The following is a 22,831-nucleotide window of genomic DNA, read 5'->3' as shown; positions in this document are numbered from 1 at the left end:
CTCCATGGAGCTATAGCAGTAAACTCTTTTAAGGATGGTCTTCTAGATCTAGCTCACTTTGACAAAACAGCTAGTTAAACTTCACCTGTAAACACATCAGAGCACTTAGGTGCAATAATTTAGTTCCATGTATTGTTACGTTGCTGAAATCGAGGAAGCTGTGTGATGACCTCAGTTCATAAATTTAAAGCCAGGAAGCACAGAAATCCTTGTATTACCTGTGGGGCTTAGTAAGTCTTCACCTCTAAACAATGCATGTAACATCCCAAGATATATAATTAAGCATACTGAATTAGAAATTCTTAGTGTGAAGCAGTAACAAATATAGGTAACAGGCCTTTATAGACCCCTTGCAAAAGCATTCTTGTATAGAGTTTAACACATTCAAAGTTTGGGATACAGGGGGTTGTCCATTAGATGGCACCAAATTTTTCCATATGTATGGAAAATGTAGGCAACAGAGAGAAGCGTTATCTGCTAGCAGCTGTCAGGTGGTCTCCCAGCTAGTCTCCATTCAGAGACAGAACCTCTGAGATGGCATTGCAGCCCGTCAGCGTGCATCACTGATGGATATTCATCCAGATAGGAAAGTGTGTGCTTCAGCCCATGTTTAACTAACTGCTCGTCTGGTGTAAAGCTGTTTTTATCATATCTACCAGTCTGTCTGCATCATAGTCAGCAAGGGTCATTGTGGCACTTGAAGATATTTTCAGTTCCTTCTTTGGATCTTCACTCTTTCCTAAACAGTGGGAAGTGTTTTTTGTCTCATGTTCTCTACAGCTACTCAATCAGAAGAAAGGCCTTACTTTTCAACTAATCAGTCAGCTTCCACTATGTGAATTGCAGAGCTATTACTATCGCTGGGACAGGCTGATACTTCCAAGAATAGTACAGTGTTCTGTAAATAAGAAGATGAAAGACTGTCTTTTCTTTCTTTAGTATTGTCTAAGACTAAAACTGTTTCTACTTCCCCATTAGTACCAGTCATGAAAGTCCTTGCCTAGAATTTTGCTTCCTTTTATCCTTTCTTTCAGACACACCTCAGGAACTCTCAGTTCTCACTAAGAGTCACTTCAGGCCCATTTGGAAAGTATAATCAGTAAACATAATACAAAACTTTGCTTTATTTAGATATAAGTCAATGCTTATTTCTATTTAGCAGTCCCCAAACTGCTGTATGAGCAGCAAATGTATGTGTGAATGATATGGATTGATTCCACTTCACCCACACCACGACAGAACTAATTTAGCAAGCTCGGTGCTCATGCAGTGATGAAGACCGCCTGGAATGACTCATTTCCTTTTACTGTGTCATCTTAAAGGTTAATTTCATGGGGTTCTGTTCAGCATATTATCTAATAACTAAGAAATAATCAAACCTTCTATTCATTGAGATGACTGGTCAGCACTGCTAAATGGCACCGTCATTGCACTTGGGCAGGTAAATGGTACTTGTCTTTCCCATGCAAATAGATTCTAACGATGAACACGTACGATGAGCGTGAACGATGTACATGGGAGTTTGCTTTTCACCACATTGCCTTCCACACAGTTCTAGAAATCCTTTGCTCTTGCACTAACCAGATCATCCTAATGTCCTCTTTACCTCCTGCCTGCTCTTTTTTTACCTTGCGCCTGCCGTAATGTAGCTAACATGCAGCCTAACCCTCCAACCCAGGACTGCGACATACTTGCTGTGTGTTTGCGATCTGGGCTCTCTGCACACGAGCAGCGTATAAGCTCATAGACCTGGGCTAAGGCAACCTTGGTGCTACTGTACAAAACAGGAGTCGTTAGGAGACTTCTGCCAGAAGGGCCCAGAATCAAGGTTTCCTATTCCCTTGGCAGGTACTGAACCACTATGTTTTCACATAAAAGCAGTCAGGATCAACTACACCATATATGTGATGACTTGCAAATATTCTTAAAATCTACATGTTTCAAATGCAGTGTGAACCACCTCATGTACACAGTATCCTTTCAGAGACTTAAGCAGGGCTCAGACCCTGCAGAACTTAGCTGCTATCTGCCCACGTCTGCCAGACACCAAGATCAGCAGCCTGAAACCTCTTTGCCTTCAGGTTTTTTACATTGTATATTCTAGTTTGCTTCTGCTTTTACACCCAAGAAAAGAAAATGTCAGTACATGATGACCTGAAAATGCTCTTTCTACTACGTATCATTTGTGAAATCTGATCTCCCATACCAAAGCAAATAGCTATTACTATAAGATTATTACTATTTTACTGAGTTGAATGTAATTGTCTGAAAAGCCTTGTATTTTGTAATCAGTTAGTACTCTTTCCCAAATCAAGACTAATTCTATTTTTCCAGAAACAATAAGATTTAAGTACCTAACAAAAACAGTTTGAAAAGTTACCTAGAACATATTAATATACCTATAAGGTAATTTCAGAAGTTTTCAAATGGACCATAAATCCCAAAGATCTTAATAGAATTCTGCTTGCTTCTGTATTTAGAGAGCTATCAAACAGTTTTACATTCATTTTGGATCTGAGGCACTCCCATTACAAACAAGGAGAAATAATACAGATTTCAATGAGTTCTGGCTCAAACATTTTAGGATCTGTACAGAAAAAAGCATAGCATACCTTCCTATTTGTCAGGCAATATTTCAGGCAACAAATATTTTTTTTAATTAGAAACAGTTCAAAGTTGGAAAAAGCCTGTTATCAGTTGCTTGCACCAAGGTTCAAATGAAATCCAGAGATACATTTGATTCTTTAATATTTTTTTTCCAAAAGGTTTTTGTTTTGTTGGAATGTGGAACAAAACCAAGATTTGATACTCAATTTCTGCTTGATGAAATGATTTCAAGCTTTAGTTACTAATAATTTAGATAATTTGCAATTCAAAAATCTTCAATTTCAGTTACATTTTAAGTTGTATTATTACATTACAAGTATACTTGAAGTGGCTTTTTCAGGCTTTTCACATAGAAATGTGAAGTTCCAACTATCTAATTTTACATGGTAAGCCTCAAATATGTACTGTAGTCAAAATGATAAATCTAGATAAAGAGTAATTGTTTTTAATCAAAATTTTGCTCTGTTTTCTGTCAAATGTTATAATCACCTGCTCCTCTTGTCTCAAAGAAACCTGAAGACTCCCATACAAGATTTTCCCAGCCATAGCTTATGGATGATCTAATTAGGTTTTGGAATAGAACATGCTTCAAGAAATTTGAAATAAAGCTTTATGTAGTTTTTTAAGAGTGCTCATAGGATCTTTCATTCTTTAAGCTGACTTCCAAAACATTTTCTGTATTAATTCACATAATATTCCTATTAATTCACATAATATTCCTATTTCGTAATGTACTACATTGCAAAACTGATTGCAGAAAATGATTTTTTTCTTCAAGTTCCTTTACCCTTTCAATTGAATAAGAAAAATCACTGTCAGATCAGATTAGGTGAGAGCACAGTACAGACGAATTCAGGATCTCCTCTGAAAACAGCTGATACCAGATGCTTCAGAAAGTTGTTTAGAAAACCTTGGAAGATTCTGGAATAACTTGATTACGCAATGTCCTGGTTTGGGCTGGGATAGAGTTAATTTTCTTCTTAGTAGCTGGTACAGCGTGTTTTGGATTTAGTGTGAGAATAATGTTGATAATGCACTGATGTTTTAGTTGTTGCTACACAGCACTTACCCGCAGTTAAGGATTTTCCAGTTTCCCATGCTCTGCCAGCAAGCAGGTGCACAGGGAGCTGGGAGGGAGCATGGCCAGGACAGCTGGCCTGAACTAGCAAAAGGGTATTCCATACCATAGAATGTCATGCCCACTATATAAACTGGGGGGAGTGGGCTGGGAGGGGCAGATAGCTGCTTGGGCATCAGTCAGCAGGTGGTGAGCAATTGCATTGTGCATCACTTGTCTTTTTCTTGGGTTTTATTTTTTTATTTTATTATATTCCTTTTCATTACAATTATTATTATTGTTAGTATTGTAGTTTTTTACTTCAGTTATTAAATAGTTCTTATCTCAACCCACAAGTTTTTTCCAGTTCTCCTCTCCACCCCACTGGGAGGGTGGAGGAGTGAGTGAGCGGCTGTGTGGTGCCTAGTTGCTGGCTGGGCTTAAACCACGACACACAATTTATTTTTTTTTCCTAAGTACCTCCAGAGATTGGTTGATTAAATGTAAGTAATTTAGAAAAATATCTTGTTTTCCTCTATGTCCTCTCTGTGTACTACCCAATACTTAGAGAAAACACAGGCTTTATCTATGTCACCACACCACTTTTTAAAAAAGTGAAGCTCTGTGACCAAGCATTCCAAATTTGTGTCCGAGCCTTTCATATTATCATAAGCAAAGTCCATCTAAAAGACAGATAATGTTCTACTCTGAGACAACTGAGTTTCAGTAGTCCTTCTTTCTTCAAAGTATATTGTTAATAATTGTTAATAATATTCCTTATAGTCTTGGAAGAATCAAATGTACATACACCTATCTAGAAAATACTTTGAAATAACAAGCAATTAAAGAAAGTCTGCTTGCTGCAGTACCTAGAAAATGTGCTTTTTGTAAGCCTCTTTACTTCTGGAAAGTGTGTCCTGCAGACAGCTAAGACACTGCCTCTGAGATATTCAGTGACAGTGGCTATTTGTTCACCTGACTTGCAGCAGAACAAACCCTGATTGGGCACAATTCACCTTGGGCCTTGAATCTTTGCTATGTTTTACATGAATATAGCACTCCGTGGGGTGGCAAGGCTGGCCTAATATTCCCGGAGATCCAGATTTCAGGAATGGGATTGAAGGTTAAAATTGCTATGTGTAGATGCAAAATGTTTTAACGCACTTTCTGGAATCCAAGAGTAAGGGAAATTGTCCATAAGGACATAGCTATATTTAACCTGTACTTCAAGATGACCCTTACTTTGATTTCACTGGATTTTTTTCACACTAAAATCACATCAAACTGTTAGTCTGCTGGTTTCAGCCCACAATAATCTGCACAACAGGATATGGGATTACAGTATTTTTAGCTTCCCAGTTCACTATCAAACAGCACAATTCAGTGGTTATAAAAAAAGACTTTTTCATGCTGAAATAAGATTTTTTTTGTCTTGGAATGCCCATGTATGTGAGCCCAAATATATATTGTTCCTTAAAAACAACAAACAAAAAAATTCTTGGTTTTGTTTTATGAGATGTGCTCCAGCATGCCTAATGTAGGCACTTAGCATCTAAATTTTAGGTTGTTAGTGAGCCAGTTTACCTAAAAGAAATACCTAAGTTACATATACAGTCAATGGAGACAGGAGGGTGCTTTTGATGACTTCCACTGGTAAGACAAATTGACCCCAGGTTAAGTACCAGAGGATTTACATTTGTCTGGTTTCTTTGTAAATCTGCTACACAGAAGCCTGTCCTTGAAAACAGAAGACAAGAACAGAGCAACACAGGCACATATTTCTGATGCTCCAAGTTGAAATTCAACTCCCTTTTAGCACCCACAGCAAGCAGTTGCTATGCAAAGGGGCAGACACAGTTTCTATGTGTCTCCCTGCTTTTGTTATTTGCCTGTGTATCAGGTATAACGTGATCTAGAGAATGTATCTCCTAGTCTATCTCTTACAGGGCCAGGCAGACTGCCTTTGTTTGACTAAAGCTGTAGCTTTATCCCTGACCATCTTGGGCCTGGTAACTAAACCCATCGCTCCAGCTGAGATTCACCTCTCTGCCCACAGACCTGGCTCTGCACTCTGTATTTTTCTCTCCAGCATTGGCCAAATCAGAAAAGTCACAGCCTCCCCCTTGTCACCTCTGCCAGTGTGTATTGGGAATACTGAAATAGGAAATACAACTGCATCTTCTTACAAATATGCATCCATTTGATTTTAACACAGTGTTATACTGTAATATAGTGGCTGTCTGGCCTGCAACCATGTCTCTGATGTAAGAATGGACAGATCATATTAAATGTAATGAAAGAAGGAATTAAAACTCTTTTGTGGAGACAAAAGAACCTCAGTAGTACTCACAGTGTCAGAATATAGCAAGAACTATCCAAAAAGAGTAGGAAGGGGAACACTGGGACCACATGGATGGGTGACATCTGCCAATGTCAGAGGCAGAAAATCAAAGCACCCACGATGTGTACGAACCCAGAGGAGAGCAGCATGTCTGATAATTACTAGTTATATAGCTCCACATAAGTACTTTACAATAGCTAGTAGTGCTTTCTACTATGTTCTCAGTGGAATGTTGTCGAAAGCTAGTTATAACAGTGATAACATTTTTACCAGTGATCTTCCACAACTTGTATTATAAACCATCTGATGAATGCTTTTATCCTGACCTTTGTGATTGTGCTCCACTTCATTACCTCTGGAACGTCTGGTGACTATGTCTGCCTTTACCCTCTGCTTGAAGCATCCAGGTTATTTTTCTTGTCTCTACAAATTAGACTTACCTATATAAGACTAAAGAGAAACTCCCTAAAGAGATATTTTGATGGAATTATTTATTTGTTATTCAGAATCCAACTTGCCAGTACAATTTGTATGACAGGGCTTTTCCAGCAAAATTGATTTTCAGCAATAATTAGTTGTTCAAGGTATTTTCAGAGTTCTTGGTCATCAAGAAGGTATAATCTGTACTAGTTTATGTGGCACATAACAAGGCTAAATGCAGGAGTGAAAAATCTGTAACTTGTGTTATGCAAGATGCCAGATCTTTACTGGTCCTAATATGTATTAATTTAATGCTTCTTTCTCATAGCTTTAAAAAATTTATAAGTGCCCCATAAGTTTTCTCTTATCTTCTGCTTTAGATTACATAAAAAGATCCTGAAAGCTCAGTTTATACAGCTGCTCAACTACTTCCTAGATCCAAGTTACTCTCTAATAGCTATTTTCAGTGTTGATTTTTATTGCAGGGAAATTTAAGCTAGAGCAATTACAGTGCTGGGCAGAAACATTATAAACTCATATTACCTGTTTTATCTCACTGAAACAGATATTTTAGGTATACAAGAAGTTTTCTAATGAAGTATTCTTGCAAAATCCCAGTTGTATCATTCTACCACCATAAGATTAAATTAAATCTCCATAAGCTAGATGCCCTATATTGTGAAGCATGGAAAAGTATTATTTACTAAGTGTGTTTCAACGGCCACAAAACAGATTCAGTAAATAAAGTTGTGGACAGTGTTACAGCAACCAGCTCTCAAACTTCTATGTATGTCAGTTGTTCATACTGCAAGTCTTTTCTTCTCCCATTTTCTTCTGGAAGCCCCACACAGGTGCTGAAACAATTCTCATTCCTTCTGGTGATTCTGATTTCCTTCTCGTACCTTAGCAAATGGCCAAACTAAATTCTCAGCACAACTCAATTCCTACCATATAAAGAACAGAATTGAGCCCGCTCTCAGTAGGACTGCATATGAAATGGCTAAACCAGTGTGAGAAAGCTTTCTTCCTTCCTTCCTTTCTTTACTGGAACAGATAGAAGGTTAATTGTAACATGCAGGAGATACACTTTGTTGTGGTGTCCTTTCTACTAACTTAATTTTTATAATAGACTTTCCTTGTAAAAAAAATTAATTTCAAAATATTTAAAAGGCATTTTCTTATATGCTGAATGCCCACTGCCACACTTCGCAAGAATAACACTGCACATTTATTATTACTTATTTGAATGAAGTACAAGGCAGAGCACAATACATGGACGAGAGCAGCACAACTACACAAGTGAAGATTTACAGCTGATAGGGGGCATTTAGAGGTTTGTTTAGAGTAAGTCCTTTCTAAAGAGCTTTAGGGCAAAGCTTTCAACCATGCTATGGCATTGCCTGTTATTTTGTGCACACTTCCTTTGATAAAGTCATTTTCTGCTGGGACAGATAAACCTGAGCCTGTAGCCCAGGGGATATATTGAGAGCAAGATCTCTTCTCCTCTAACCCCACAGAATAAGCATGGACAGCACAATAAATCACTAAGTCTAATGCTCAGAGAACAGGGTCAACTTATTTCTTTGGTTTTTTTCAATGCAGTAATAAAGCAGTCAAACTGCAAAATGGAAGTGCAGGAGGGGAAGACTATTTCTGTTCATTTAAGACCTGGTCCAAAATTTTTTGAGAATTTTTCCTTCCCTTCTTGTGTTCCTTTTAATTTCTTTTCATCATTTTCCAGCTTCATCATGCTATCTACTTTCTGCCAGAAGTGTAATTATCTGAGGGACTCAAGAAGGGATGCTGGCTCTTCACTATCCCCAGCTTCATGGGGACTGGAAAATCTCTTTTCACTGTGATGACCTGATCAATGTTTCTAATTTTAGCTGGCTAAACAGCAAGCAGCACTCACTACCGTCTTTTAAGGAAGATCTGGTGCCTTTTGCACTTCCCACCAGTCAGCATTACACTTGAGCGAATCTATAACTCAGGGATAAGAGAGAAGTGTAGCAAGAGGAGTAGGGGGAAGGATAGTGACTTACTGCTTCTGTTCTGGCTTTCCAACTATTTAGGTGCCCATGACCATTCCAGCCACATTGTGTTTTCCAAGCAATATTGAAAGCATGTCTATGATATGACAATAGATAGTTTTGATAAGACGGAAAGCCATTACACATGCTATTGCCTTTGCAAAAGACCTTCTGAAACTGGGTCTGGTCTTGTTATTCAGCACTCGGTGCTATCCAAACTAGACCAAAAGTGCTTCAGACAAACTGCAGAAAAATTGTTCTTAACACATTCTTAATAATCCTTTCACAGACTGGTCAATAATCCAGTTGCATGTCCCACTGTTCTCCCAAGAGAAGGCTCTTAGTTTCAATCTGAGGAATGGTTCTAATGTGTATTTGGCCTCATATTAGGGCATTAGAGAGAGAGCTGTGCACCAAAGGTCTTCTTACAAAAGGAAATATTGACACTTGAATAAATAAGAACATGTAAGACTTTCCATAGAAGAAGAAAAAGAAGTGTGAATAAACAGGGAAAAGAGGAATGGGGAGACTTCAGTTTTATTTCCTGAAGGCTTCTTGAAGTTCTGAGATTGCAGTTTTCTAAAGATGAAAGAGAGCTCTGACATTCCCAATAAAGACCCACTCATTCAAAATACTCTCCTGAGGGGAACTGGCCATGTGGCCTGGGGAACTTCCAGCACAATTAAAGGCAACCAAACAATTTGGAAAACTGACCATCTGCATGTTAGCAGTTGAGTCTAAGTCTATAAGATACTGAGTACACCTAAGAACTCATCGTCAATCCTCAGACTTTGATACGGAGGACACTGGATGTGCTTTTACCTACTCTTGGCTCTGCCATCAGGCTGCAGGTGGCTCTTCTTAGAGGACCTTCGTAGTGTTTTGAGGAGCAATGTTTGTTGCATCCTAAGGGGAGTCGTTATTAACCTAGATCAAAACAAGTGCCTAAGGATCGGACTGAGGGGCAGGGCACCATTAACTACCACAGAACTCTCAAACAGGAGTGCATTTTCTCTCCTCTGACCTACTTAACAGCTTTAACAGGGTGGCACTATCTTTCCTTGTCTGTATGTACATCAGATAGTTTTTCTTATAATATTATTGGACCAGCTTCAGGGTGGGGAAGCTTAAAATACCCCTGTATGATGAATATTTTTATTAAATTATAAAATGCAAAATTCAACTGAATTGAATTGAATAGCATGTCTCTCTGCTAGCACAGACTGTTTATATACTAAAATTCTACAGTGAAGGTCTGTGACTCATAAGGTAGGTGGCATCCTTCCACGTTATGCTAGAAATGTTACATTGTTATATTTGCTATAAAATAGAAGCTGGGAGTGCTATTTCAGTATTTTTTAATAATAAGAGTTTTTGTCTTCACTGTATATGATTTTCCTATTTTTAAGTTTGGGAAGATATTATTTAAACGAGGCATACACATTAAAAATAAACATGCACCCATAAAGCCTCGGACAAGTTAACAAAAATCTGATCAGTGTCATGGTTGCTGTTGAGTGGAGTGTCAGCAAAGGCAGTGAGATCACCACAAATCAAGTTCACCATTAGCTTTTAGACCATACAAATTCCCCAGAATTGACTGGAAAGTCCGGGAATCTCTTCATCTTGGTGAATGTCAGCTGGCTTAAACATTGCAACACAGTATGCCTTGCTGATTGAAAACTTGGAACAAAGACACCCACGGTTCACCAGTTCCCAAGCTCTCCAGTCAGCCTGTTGAAATGGTCCAATAAGAAAACTTGAATGCTGAGGGCATCCAGCAAATTTGTAACAGTTGGTAACACACATTAATATTTTATTTCTGCACTTTACTCTAGGTTCTTCTGTTTCTGAGAAATGCTGGCAGAAATGCCATTCACCCAGTAGATTTACCAGGTGGAATATAACTGAACTGTTTCTGTCAACATGAGAGGGAGCACAGACACATCTATCAAATTGACACAGTCCCTGCACTTGATGAGCTCAGTGGAATGAGTCTTCCACCTCCAGTTTTTGTAATGCCGATGAATGATGAATCAGAGATATTTTTGACATCTGAAAGCAATTCAAGGTGAGAGAATCAAAAGACTGGTATTTGCCAGTCAGAACTATAAATAAATTTTTCAGCACTAAGACTCCTCCAAAGCTATTTAAATAGGCTAAGATTTTATGGATTGCTATTCCCTAAGGAAAGGAATGCTATCTGTATTTTAAAGTGTGTCATTTCTTCATAGATGCAGTCATGCAGACAGCAGGTAGGACTTTGGCTTCCTTCATAACCACAGTAAATCTATCCTTGCTCCTTATGCTACTTGATAGGATTTTGAGACCTGACCCAGTGTTTTCTGGTTTTAGAATTAGAGGAATTAATTAGGTTGATGGGATATTTTGCAGTGAATCATGTTCTTAGAAAGGCTAATGAGTCAAGCTATTAGCTATTAGTATACATTTACTTGATGACTAGGTATATACTCTAACTTGAAGTCACACAGCATTTCAGCAGAAAAAGTGGCTCGTGATTACTATATGAATTACTAATACGTAATTGTCATTTACAGATAACGACATATAAAGTTTTCTGTATGTGATGTGAAAGAGCAAATAACTTGAAAAAAAAAATGGAGACTAGCCTCTATTTTCAGACACAACAATATCAGCAATATTGGTAACATTAGCAGTTTGGCTGGACTTACACAGATCAATATGAGAATGTTTGAAGACCTCAATGGATTTTAGCACTTCTGAAGGGTACAGGTTAAATGTGCAATCAGCCATATTTCCACTAAAGCAAACAAACAAAACTAACAGTGACGTAGCCAAATATTCTTTGTTGATCTATGATAGGATCTAAAATAACATAAAAAGTAAACTAGATATAAAAGCAAGATTTAAATGGTAAATGACAGTAAGGGGAAATGTTTGTCTTGTATGCTATAGTAATGGTACATTCTGCAGAAAGCATTTTTTCTCTCTGACAGAACATTTAACACATCAATAGTAAAACATATTCTGGGACATTGTGTGGACAAATTCTACAGATTAAGTATAGTGATTTTGATGGAGTTGATTTACACGAACACAACCAAGTCTAGGATACTTTTATAAAGGTCAGATCAGAAACATGACTGATCACATGATCGGAGAATGAAACAAAGGAATAAATATTTTACTGTCCTGTTCACCTTTCTATAAAATATGAATAAACCTTCAAAATACATTATGTGAACAGACAGAAGAGCAACTGCCATGTCTGAACTTCTCCTGTAGTTATTGTAAATCCAATCTTGATCACTGCTAAAATATACGTATATGGTGAGCGAAGAACTTCTTTAAACCTCAATTTCCAGAGAAGTTCCTGACAAGAGAAACCAAAAGACCAGAGATAATTCCAAGCAGGAACTGCTCATCCTCTTTCTTGAAATGTTCAGTCTCAGGGAAATGTTGAATAACCACATTCTCCTCTTTACCTGCTTGGTACTGAAAAAACACATGCATGATCTAGCACAGTTATGAAAGACCTAGTCTTTTGTAAGGAGGGAGCCAAAACAAATACTCACTTCAAAGCATACTAAATTAAGGTAAATTCTTTCATCATTCATGTGCAATAAATAATACTATTCTATCAACTGATGAGTGAGATGCTACCCATTAAATATGAATGGCAGAATCAACTCTATAGAGAAAAAAGGAGGATATTTTTGTTGATACATCATTTCACTGACATTGGTGTACATGCACCTTTTTTATGTATATCGTTAAAATACTGGCAAAGAAACCACCAAGGATGTAAAAAGCAACAGGGTGAATGCAGGTGACACTGTTTTGTAATGCCCACAACATATTTAAGCTATTCTTTGTGAATACATTCTTTAATCAATTTACTCAGCTTTTCTATCTGCAAAGTACTTTTGATTTAATCATGACTTTCGTTGCATGTTTACTACTCAGAAAACTTATGTGAATTGAAGTCTGCCTGGGAGAACTATTCTTCCCACTTCTTTCTTTTGTTATTTTTTTCCCCATGGATATCTGCCTTTATTAAAGAAATAAAAATAATTTTTTGATTTGAATGAATTAGAAACAAATATATTATATATTTGTCCATGGATAAACTGACATTCCAGGTGCATACAGATATTCACATGAAAAAAGGAACTATAAAATAGTTATACAGAGAAGGGAGCATTTATGTGATCAGGGATAGAAATAAATCGTTATTAGACAGAATTATCACATTTGTAATTATCCTAGAAAATTTAATGATAACTAAGTCAAATTCATTTCACCTAGCTTTAGTTGCCTAAATGATGATGTGTAGTCTAATGCAGTCTTCTTAAAGTCAATTAAATGAGGAAGACACTCCCTGTTCTTGAAACAGAGGTCTATGGTGGATGAAATAATTGCCCTTCTGTAGATGCGTCTTTTTCTCTGTTGCCTGTTGAGGCAGGCTGGATGACAATCTTAAACTGGAAAACTAAAGTTAGGTCAGAAAATTCAGTCAAGTCTCACTTTAGGGAATTTCAAAAAAAGTTAAGTGCACGTCACTGAGATAGAACTGGATCTCTGATCTATTTTACCTGTGCAACTAAGAAATGTAAGTAATCCCAAACATGGATATCTACATGATCAAGCCAGATTAAAGATCTTCAAAACAGCACGTCCATGATATATGTTGATGATCTATGTCCATGATATACAGTGGGACTCTAGCCATATTATCTTACCCCCGGTGCAGACAGCATATTGGCACATATTACTGAAGACATGCCATAATACTGCTCATCATGGCAATTCTCTTTGGCTACAGAAGTCATAAAATGACCTTCTATCAGTCCTTTTCTGCTTTAAGACTCATGGAGGTTTAGAGGGGCTCTCAGATGCCCCTTACTCCTTGCACAAGATTACACCTGTTGTGCAAGGGAAAATCTTTATTACAAATAATTCTACCAAACTCTCAATGCTCCTGTGGTTCCACTTTTTGATACTGCGTTTATCTTACCTTCTATCAGCTTCCCCGTCTGCTCTGCATTGCCCCCAGGCAAGATCTTGGCAATGTAAGCTCCAATTTCCCCACTGCTTCCTGGAATTTCTTTCCCACCTACAACTCGGATTCCCAGTCCATTGCCTGTTATCAAAAGAAAGAGAAAACTTTAAACAGAGATGAAGCAATGAATAATTCACTGGAAAGAAAGGAAGAGAACAACTCATTGGAGGTTACTGAAGGATGTTACCAATAACTTCTGGCTATGATTGGAAGATTAAGGTTAACTGCAGTCCCATCTCTCACTTTCCCAAAGACTTAACTTTGGGTAGAAGTAAAGGAAAAGATCTTAAGTAACTACTGTATGAGTGACATAACACAAATAACTGATTCATTAAAAATTACACTGAAGCCAATCCTACCTTCTTCTGACAGTCTTACTGTACTGCAAAGGGACTATTTGCATGGCAAACCTATTTCAAGCAAACCATAATTTGCAGTATTAATTAAATTGCATTATATTGCTAGAAATCCATGTGAAGTGTGGATTCAAAGGAGAGCTTTATCATATGCCTAAAACATGCATGCAATTTAGCTGAAAAATTATAGCAGCTGAGCTTTTAGAATCACATAAATATGGAGACAGACAGAGATCATTGAGCTCCAGCAGCAAAGCATGTACATTTACATGAACCTATATTTGGCAGATGCTATTATTTTTCTTAAATATTTGCTTTTAATTGACATCTTTTACATCAAAGGATGTACAAATTATCAAAATGGAAAAAAAGCCTACGATCAGTCTGTGTAAAGCTTCATCAAATATAACATATTTTCTCCCTTTATTAAAAATTACAAAGATGAAAACATTTTGATCATTCCAATTATTTTAGGTGGAGAGAAGCAGATCACTAATCTCCCTCATGTACAGAACAATGAGAGTGAAAATAAAAGCTTAAAAAATAGTCTCATAAAGATAATCTTATGCATTACCAATTTTTCATGGTATCTTACTTTTTTCAAAAAAAAGTCTTTTTTCCCACACAAGAAAAACAAATTTTGTCTTTGAAGAAAAAGAAAACTTCGTATGAGATAATTCACACTTTGATCTGAGAATGTAAAGGCTGATTTTCCCACCTTTATTGTAATGGCTAAATAATTAATTTTCAATTTATTAATTTAATAAGCTGAATCTGCTGAGTGATTAGATTAATCAGTTATAGGAAGCTCACCACACAATCTCTTTGCAAAGCTTTATCTTTTTAGATTAAGGTTTTCCTCATAATGCTATTAGTGTTTGTTAAGTCAGCCCTGAGTTTGTTTAAAAAGCAAGATAGCCACATTGAGTTTCTGGCCAAAAAAGTTTCCACTAGTTTTTCTATCCTAGTTTAGCTGCTAGGTTTAGTTCAGACATAAGGAAGAAATGTTTTATGATGAGGGTGGTGGTACACTGGCACAGGTTGCCCAGAGAAGTTGTGGATGCCCCATCCCTGGCTGTGTTCAAGGCCAGGTTGGATGGGGCTTTGAGCAACCTGGTCTGGTGGAAGGTGTCCCTGCCCATGGCAGGGAGGCTGGAACTAGATGACCTTAAGGTCCCTTCCAACCCAAACCATTCTATGATTCTATGATTCAGTGACGGGGTGACCACTGGTAATGTGCTATCAGTATACAGAACTTTTAGTGAATGATTTCAGTGTGGGCTGTTGGCCAAGGATGAGTTTCAGGGGTATTGTGGGAATAAGTCATGACATGGGTGAGGGCTAGTGTATGACAAATGGTATGATAGACCTTGAGTTTTTAACAAAGGATGATGAAGACTCTTTGCAGGCCAGTTCTTGTACTGTTTATCGACCACAGTGCGTAACAGGAGAAATTGATTTTGGTATAGTACTACTGGGAGTACAGGTAGGAGTTTTGTACGCATACATTGAACATAATTCACCTGTAGATTATATTTATATCCAAGTTTGAGATAAAGTTCAGATCTGTCATATAAACCCATTCCAGAGTCTGTATTTTTGTTTTACTTATTGGGCGATATTTAGTCTTGATACTTTCAGAACAGATAAGAGATTCAGGGAATATATAAACTCAACCCTATGACAACATGAACAATAACTCTGTAAGTTACAACTGTACAGAGGTTTGATATGGCAAGTATGTCCTCCCAAGTTTACTTTTTTTTTGTCCTGTGCAACTTTGCCAGTTCAAAAACCCACTATGAAACGCTGTGCAGGCATGTCTAAGTACCGTCAGCAGGAGCTGTGAATACTCAGATGATAGCATGAAATTTGCTAGTAAGTTCCTTGAATTTTTTGCTGAAAATTTTAGCCACTTTGGCTCTTCTCTGCATGTTTGTCTTCTTCTTTGTAATTTGAAGACCTGAGCAACATCTTTAAGAAAGTCAGCTTCTTGTAAGACTTTACACCTGGGAATGTAAAGTAATGCAAATGTAATGCAAAAGAATGTTAATCTTTTTAAGCCTTTTTTTGGACATGACAAGTGAACAGTTGTCTCTTCCTCTTTTAACAGCAAATTAGGAATTGGAAAAGTATAAATATTTCAGCTTGAGGGGGCCCCTCTAGAAAAAGTAAAGGGACCCATATAATAAACGCAAAATACCACTTAGATACCCAAGCTAATTACAGGCATGGGCAATATAGTTAAATTTCTGCTACAAGATAAATCCATCATGGTAGTTAATATTCCTTTAATTATAAACTTGCTATGGATGATAACTGATTAGCTAAACATATTGCTTCTTGGCTGGTTTCTAACACAAATGATTTGGTATACAGAAAGGATGCTGTGTTTTAAACAATAGCTGTATCGGCACTCTGGGACTTTGCTATGGGAAATTCTAAGATTATTTTTGTTGAGGAGAGTAATCTTTCAGTGTAATTGGAACAAACTGCATAGTTATTTTAAATTAATTACCTTATTTCAGTGCAAATATGAAATTTAGCACTAGTAAAGTTTATTTTTCCTGACTCGATAAGGAAAGCAAACCCACCATTCTAAGGATGGGTCTAAATGTCCTTTACAAAAGTTGAAAAATACAGTCTTTAAAAAAAAACAAAAACCACCTCATTGCATAAAGCAAATGCATACCCCTATAAAAGCATTTAAACATTAGTCCATCTTTAAGACTTAAAAATTCATGTGGGCTGCTCTGCACATTTACCAGAGGACTTCTGATCAAACACTATTGAAAGACTCATTAAAATGTTACAGATCTGAGGCTCACAACGGGGAACTATTAAGTTCAGCAAATCCAATGAACAACTATTCTTAGTACACAACACACACAAACAAGCACACAGTAACTTACTCCCAACCCACACAGTCAACATATGGACTTTTCAACGTATCAGTAGGACTGGATGCTTTTCATCACATAGGGGAGTAACTCTACAGGGTCAGAGTTTTCTCATGATACACTATACTAGTATCTCTACCTCTGATAGCTTAATTGTAACAGAATGGCAAAGAGGTGTTTTGCCATATAACTGAGTGTATAAGACACTTGATTTCAGAGGCAATTCTATGGATACCTATGCTAGATAACTCTGAAAATTATGAATGACATATTGGTTCTGATTTTGCAAAACTAAGGTGTTCGTCCATATTACTGCTAATAAAATCAATTATTTTCCATGCTAATATATAAAGATTTTTATTCCCAGACTCTTTGAAAAGGCTTGTGATTTTACGTTTGCAGATTTTAGAGTCAAATGTGTGACTGACATTAAGTATGCAGTAGGAGCATGCTTGCTAAGGGACAACCACAGGTGGATGTGTGAGTGCGTGTTAGCACATGTTCTTGTTGCTGGACAAAGCAGGGGGTATTTCATTTAATTTGATCTGTTTGCACTAAATTAGAAAATTGTATTCCATTATTACTATGTTGCAAAAACATTACTAGAATAAATATTTCAACTTAAGTAACAACACATTCAATTCCTGGCAGTCAGAATGAGTTACTTTTTGCCCAATGAGCTCTAAGTGCTCTGTTCTGGCTGACAAAGAAATATTACTTGGATGTTGCTGTATTTTCTCATGTGAAGATGGGATTTCAGACCTGGTTTTACTGTATCTATTGAAAATATTGAGTTTACTACTTCTGTTTGCAATGACATTGACCAATTTACCACCTTGAATGAAGATAGTTTAAAAATATCATCAATCATATGCTTTCTCAGATCTTTCTCAGATTTTTTTTTAATTTTTGAGTCTTAATTTCCATCTCTCAGACTATTTTGATATAACCAGACATTCATCTTTCAACTTTAGATTTTCAGATTAATGAACTGCTGTTTTCTTCTTTAGAAGACACAGGACCAGTTAACTGTCAGAAAGCGAATCACTGTACTTTGAATGAGAGAGGGCACCTTTCTGAACTCTTGAGTATTGATTTCTATGGAAAATCTCTTCAGGAAAACATCTCTTCAAAGGGAATTTTACACATTTAAGATCCAATCCTTTTTAGGATGCTTCAAAGCTAGAAGACTGCTAATTAATTGCAACTGTTTTTACTGATCTCCCAAGGCTGTGATCCTACTCTTCTATCTAATCTTAACTAAAGCCTTAAGATGCAGCATGCTAAGCAAAAAAAAAAAAAAAGCCCCCCCAAACCCTCACAACCCAAAACCTAAAAAACCTAATGCTAAACTAATGCACTCACACATCCACCTGTGGTTGTCCCTTAGCAAGCATGCTCCTACTGCATACATAATGTCAGCAAGACAGATCATGCAACTAAATTGGTTTTATACTTTGATAAACAAATATGGATACTAAATCATTACAGTCAGCTTTTGAGCCACTGATTAACACAGTTGAAAATACAAACTTAGAAGCTTTAGGTCACCTGCCTAGTGGATGAAGGGAAGGTGGGGGATGTAGTTTTTCTGGATTTTAGTAAGGCTTTTGATACTGTCCCTCACAGCATCCTTCTGGACAAGTTGTCCAGCTGTGGGATTAGCGGGTTCACGGTGTGCTGGGTGAAGAAGTGGCTGAAGGGCAGAGCTCAAAGTGTTGTAGTGAATGGGGCTACATCTGGCTGGTGACTGGTCACCAGTGGTGTTGCTCAGGGTTCAATACTAGGGCTAGTCCTGTTCAATATATTTATCAACGATCTGGATGCAGGAGTTGAACGCACCATTAGCAAGTCTGCTGATGATACCAAACTGGGAGGTGATGTTGACTCTCTTGAGGAACAAGAGGCCTTGCAGAGGGAGCTAGACAGATTGCAGCATTGGGCTATGAGCAATGGGATGAAATTTAACAAGTCCAAATGCCGGATCCTGTTCCTAGGACAGAGTAACACTGGGCACAAGTGTGAATTGGGAGAGGGGTGGCTGGAGAGCAGCCCTGCAGAAAGGGATCCGGAGGTGGCAGTTGACAGCAGGCTCAACATGAGTCAGTGGTGTGCCCTGGCAGCCAAGAGGGCAAACCCCATCCTGGGGGCCATCAAATGCGGCATAGCCAGCTGGTCAAAAGAGGGGATTATCCCACTGTATTCAGCATTGGTGCGGCCTCACCTTGAGTACTGTGTGCAGTTCTGGGCCCCACAATTTCAGAAGGATGTGAAGGTCTTTGAATGCATCCAGAGGAGGGCAACAAAGCTGGTGACAGGGCTGGAAGGAATGTCCTGTGAGGAGCAGCTGAGGACTTCGGGTTTGTCAAGGTTGGAGAAAAGGAGGCTGAAGGGCAACCTCATTGCTCTCGACAGCTTCCTGAGGAGGGGCAGCGGAGAGGGAGGTGCTGAGCTCCTCTCCCTGGTATCCAGTGATAGGAGTCGTGGGAACGGTTCACAGCTGCGCCAGGGGAGGTTCAGACTGGACATGAGGAAACATTTCTTTACTGGGAGGGTGGTCAAACACTGGAACAGGCTTCCTAGAGAGGTGGCTGATGCCCCAAGCCTGTCAGTGTTTAAGAGGCATTTGGACAATGACCTTAATAACATGCTTTAACTTTTGGTCAGCTCTGAATTCATTCTAGGTCCCTTCCAACTGAAATATTCTATTCTATTCTACTCTAGTCTAGTTTAGTCTAGTCTATTCTAAAGAAGATTTCAAGTCTCTAACAAATGAAGAGTTACTTTTGAGAGAAATCCATACTTAGGAGAAAGATATTAATAAAATTGAATGGCCAGTATCTTTTCTGCTTTTTAGCAATTAACCTACTTTTTGACTTTCAAAAGGACATTTCACTTGTCATTTCATATCCTTCCAGACATCACAGACTGTTCCAGTGATGCATATACATTACATATATACATATAAAAAAATGTATATTTGAGTAGTGACCAACAACTTGACACTAATAAATTCTGTCACTGGTGTCCTGGCAAGCATCACTGCAAAAGTGTTTCAAAAATTCATCATTCTCTTTTCCTTAATTCTACCATTAGGTATTTTGTGTCCAATCAGCCTTATTTGTTCTGAACTTGTGCAGCTCAATGTATCTCAGACCATTATGAAATCGTATACCCTTGTACACTTTGTTGTGTCACAGCAGCAACACAGCAGAAAGACTATAATGTATTTTGTTGGAGTAGGCTGACCATAACCTGAGCTCTGCAATTACAATTTGGTCTTTTCTGTCCATTATGGATATAATAAAGGTCAGATTGCTGCCAATCCGTTGCTGTTTCTCTGGTCACAGGGAAGCTCATGAAATCTTATCATCTTTTTACTACTTTGCTGAACAGCTCCATTACAGCCATTAGAGTATAAACAGCTTAGATTTCCTGGAACTCTTTCAGCATCTAAACAATGATTAGTCTTGCCTTTCCAAACAAATGTCAATAACCCCTTACATAAGTTACAGGTTAAAAAAAAAGAAAAAAAGGACAGAGAAAAACTGAGTAATTCAAGGCACACCAGGCTTTTGCTGGTGTTGGTGGTCCTGCCTTTACACAAAGGTGCAAATTAAGTTTTCAAGAACGTTTTTCTCTTCTAAAAGTAAATAGAATTCTGGCAGGGACTGATATTGTTTAATTATTAGGTAAGTCCCATACAATAGCAACAACTTCAATACTGGCATGAGAATGCAGGCATGTGACCCAGAAGCTCTGTGCAAACATTGTTCATGTGCTAACTCAAACAAATATTTTCTCTGGGTTAATTTTTCAAAGTATGAAACCATTGTGTGTCTAATTAGATGAGCAAAGAAAGTAAGGAAGCGATTAGAATGTGCAACAGATTTTCAGTAATCACACATGAGTTTGTGTGACTCGGCATTAGAAACTCTAAGTATGAACATCAGCAGCAATCTGACTCTTGTCACAGTTAGATACAGAACTACATGAATTTTTAATAGACTTTTAGGTGACTGAATTTTTCAGAAGGATATTAAAAAAACACTACTGATTTGGATTTCTAAGATCCTAAGAGCATGCCCTTCAAGATGGTAGCTGAAAATCACTATTTATTCTGTTTCTGGAAAACCGTGGTTGTTTACCAGCTTTGGATATTATGTGCTTTGAAGTTGAAACTACACTGAAGTAAAATAGGAAAAATTGAAATGGGCTTGAACTGCAAAATGCAGATGAAGGCTACCACACATGTCTCGAGTAGTTTGAAATTGAAGATATCTTTAAACCTCAAAACAAAGATTAAGTGTTTCGTTTCTGATCCATGAGCCAATGCACAGACATACCACCATGGGAGGAAAAAACACAAGCCCAAATACGAGTTTTGTCACTTTCTAACAATACTTCAAAAACAAAATTAAAAACCAGAAGGCTGAATCATAGCAAGGAAGCACAAAAGTGACCTTTTTTGGTCAAGGTCCAATGCTAGCAATTAGAAAAATGCATCAGGATAAAGAATAAATGAGACATTAGGCATGAAAGATTTTGCAATGTGCCAACATACCATGCTATAGCAATGAGAGCATATCAATCAAATCAAACAATACTCTTCCAACTCTATTTGGCTGTGCACAGAGACAGAGCATACCTTCCTCTTGTATTCATTTACTAGACATTATCTCCCCATTTCTCCTCCACCCTTATCTAGACCAGACATATGCTAGAGTGCTGGTAGGCCCTTATCTGTCGGAACAATTTTACACCATGTTCCATTGTCTGTATGAAACAGAATCGTCAGCTGTAGAAAAAACAACCATGACTTCTCTTTGGAGAGTTCAGACTTAAAAGTCCCATGAAGAAATGCAAGCTATTTATTTAGATATCATAGCTGTGATAAAGCAATCTGGGAAGTCTGGAGAACAGACAGAATGGAAACATGACAAAGCAAACAAAACCAAGCTAAATCAGGCACTTGGAAAGCAGCAGGGAAAGTAATGTCTATAATCAAATCCAGGGTAAATTTTTATTTGCACTATTACTCCTATGCAATTCTCTGGAATACATAACATGATGATCCATATCAGAGCTTGGTTGCCTAGACAGGTACAACATTTTCAAGGTTGTGCTCAGAATTGTTTTGGTGCTTTCTAACGAAATTAGCTTAAATGAAGTTGTTTCCTAGAAACATGATTAAGCCTACTCAGTTATTCCACTTCTTGGCCATTGGCAATTAAAGTATAAAATATACATGAAGCCAAATCCTGAGCTGCTGAAATTCAGATATATTCCAGTTGTTTTAATAACACAGCATTGATTTATATCAGCTGCAAATCTGCTTCATGCTGATTTGCACACTAGTTATCATCCTGAAGGATCATAAAGTGCTTTATGAATTAGCATCTTGGAGCACTTATCTACTTGAAAACAAGATACAGGCCTCTTCTTTTTGGATGATCTGTCACATCAGAATAAGAGTACTCAGGTATCATCTATGGCAGACTGTAGCTTTAAGTCTATAAAAAACCTGTAGACACTGAGATTCATCTGTGTTTACTGATAGACACCAATGGCTCAACAGATACCACTGACTGTCAGCTGAACTTTTTTGTTTAAAATGTTAGTTTTGAACTCTCACATCCCTATCAGCTTTCATATTTAAGAAACAGTAATAGAGTTAATGTACATTATGATATGATTTACTATAATATGTAAGATATATAGGTATATGCTAGCTATAGTATAAGGCATAAACAAAAGCCTTTAGGAAAAGAGCAGTTCCCCATTAAATGCAAAGAAGCAATCGCTGCTTCACAGAGTGGTTCAGCCACTTTATTCTGGCCTTATATTCTTAAATACCTTCTGTCAGAGCCACGATGAAGGGCCAAACAAACCTTATGTCTGACCTAGTAAGACTGTTCTTATGTTTAACAAATTTGGGAAAATTTTGCTATCTTCAATAAATAACAGTGATGATTATTACACCTGCTAAAAATCTTGTCCAGGATGTTGTGTAGACTTGTCCAACATACAGTTATGCTAAGAAGGAAACAAGAAACACATTCCTCTCCTTCATTTT

At 37.6% G+C, this 22,831-nt stretch overlaps 1 protein-coding gene across 8 annotated transcripts in view; it reads right to left on the bottom strand.

Annotated features, from left to right (window-relative positions):
* The window catches only part of PCLO (piccolo presynaptic cytomatrix protein), a 384,880-nt gene that overhangs the window by 110,019 nt on the left and 252,030 nt on the right, over nt 1–22,831 (bottom strand). For all 8 annotated transcript variants that reach the window (XM_069801695.1, XM_069801688.1, XM_069801689.1 and 5 more), the window contains exon 10: nt 13,455–13,580. In XM_069801695.1, coding sequence (XP_069657796.1) covers nt 13,455–13,580 — 126 coding nt within the window. The remainder of the gene's footprint in view (nt 1–13,454; nt 13,581–22,831) is intronic.

This window comes from Haliaeetus albicilla, chromosome 14, assembly GCF_947461875.1.
Source record: "Haliaeetus albicilla chromosome 14, bHalAlb1.1, whole genome shotgun sequence".
In the NCBI taxonomy this organism is placed as follows: Eukaryota; Metazoa; Chordata; class Aves; order Accipitriformes; family Accipitridae; genus Haliaeetus; species Haliaeetus albicilla.
Note: the sequence above shows the minus strand (reverse complement) of the source record. Positions and strands in the feature narration are given on the sequence as shown.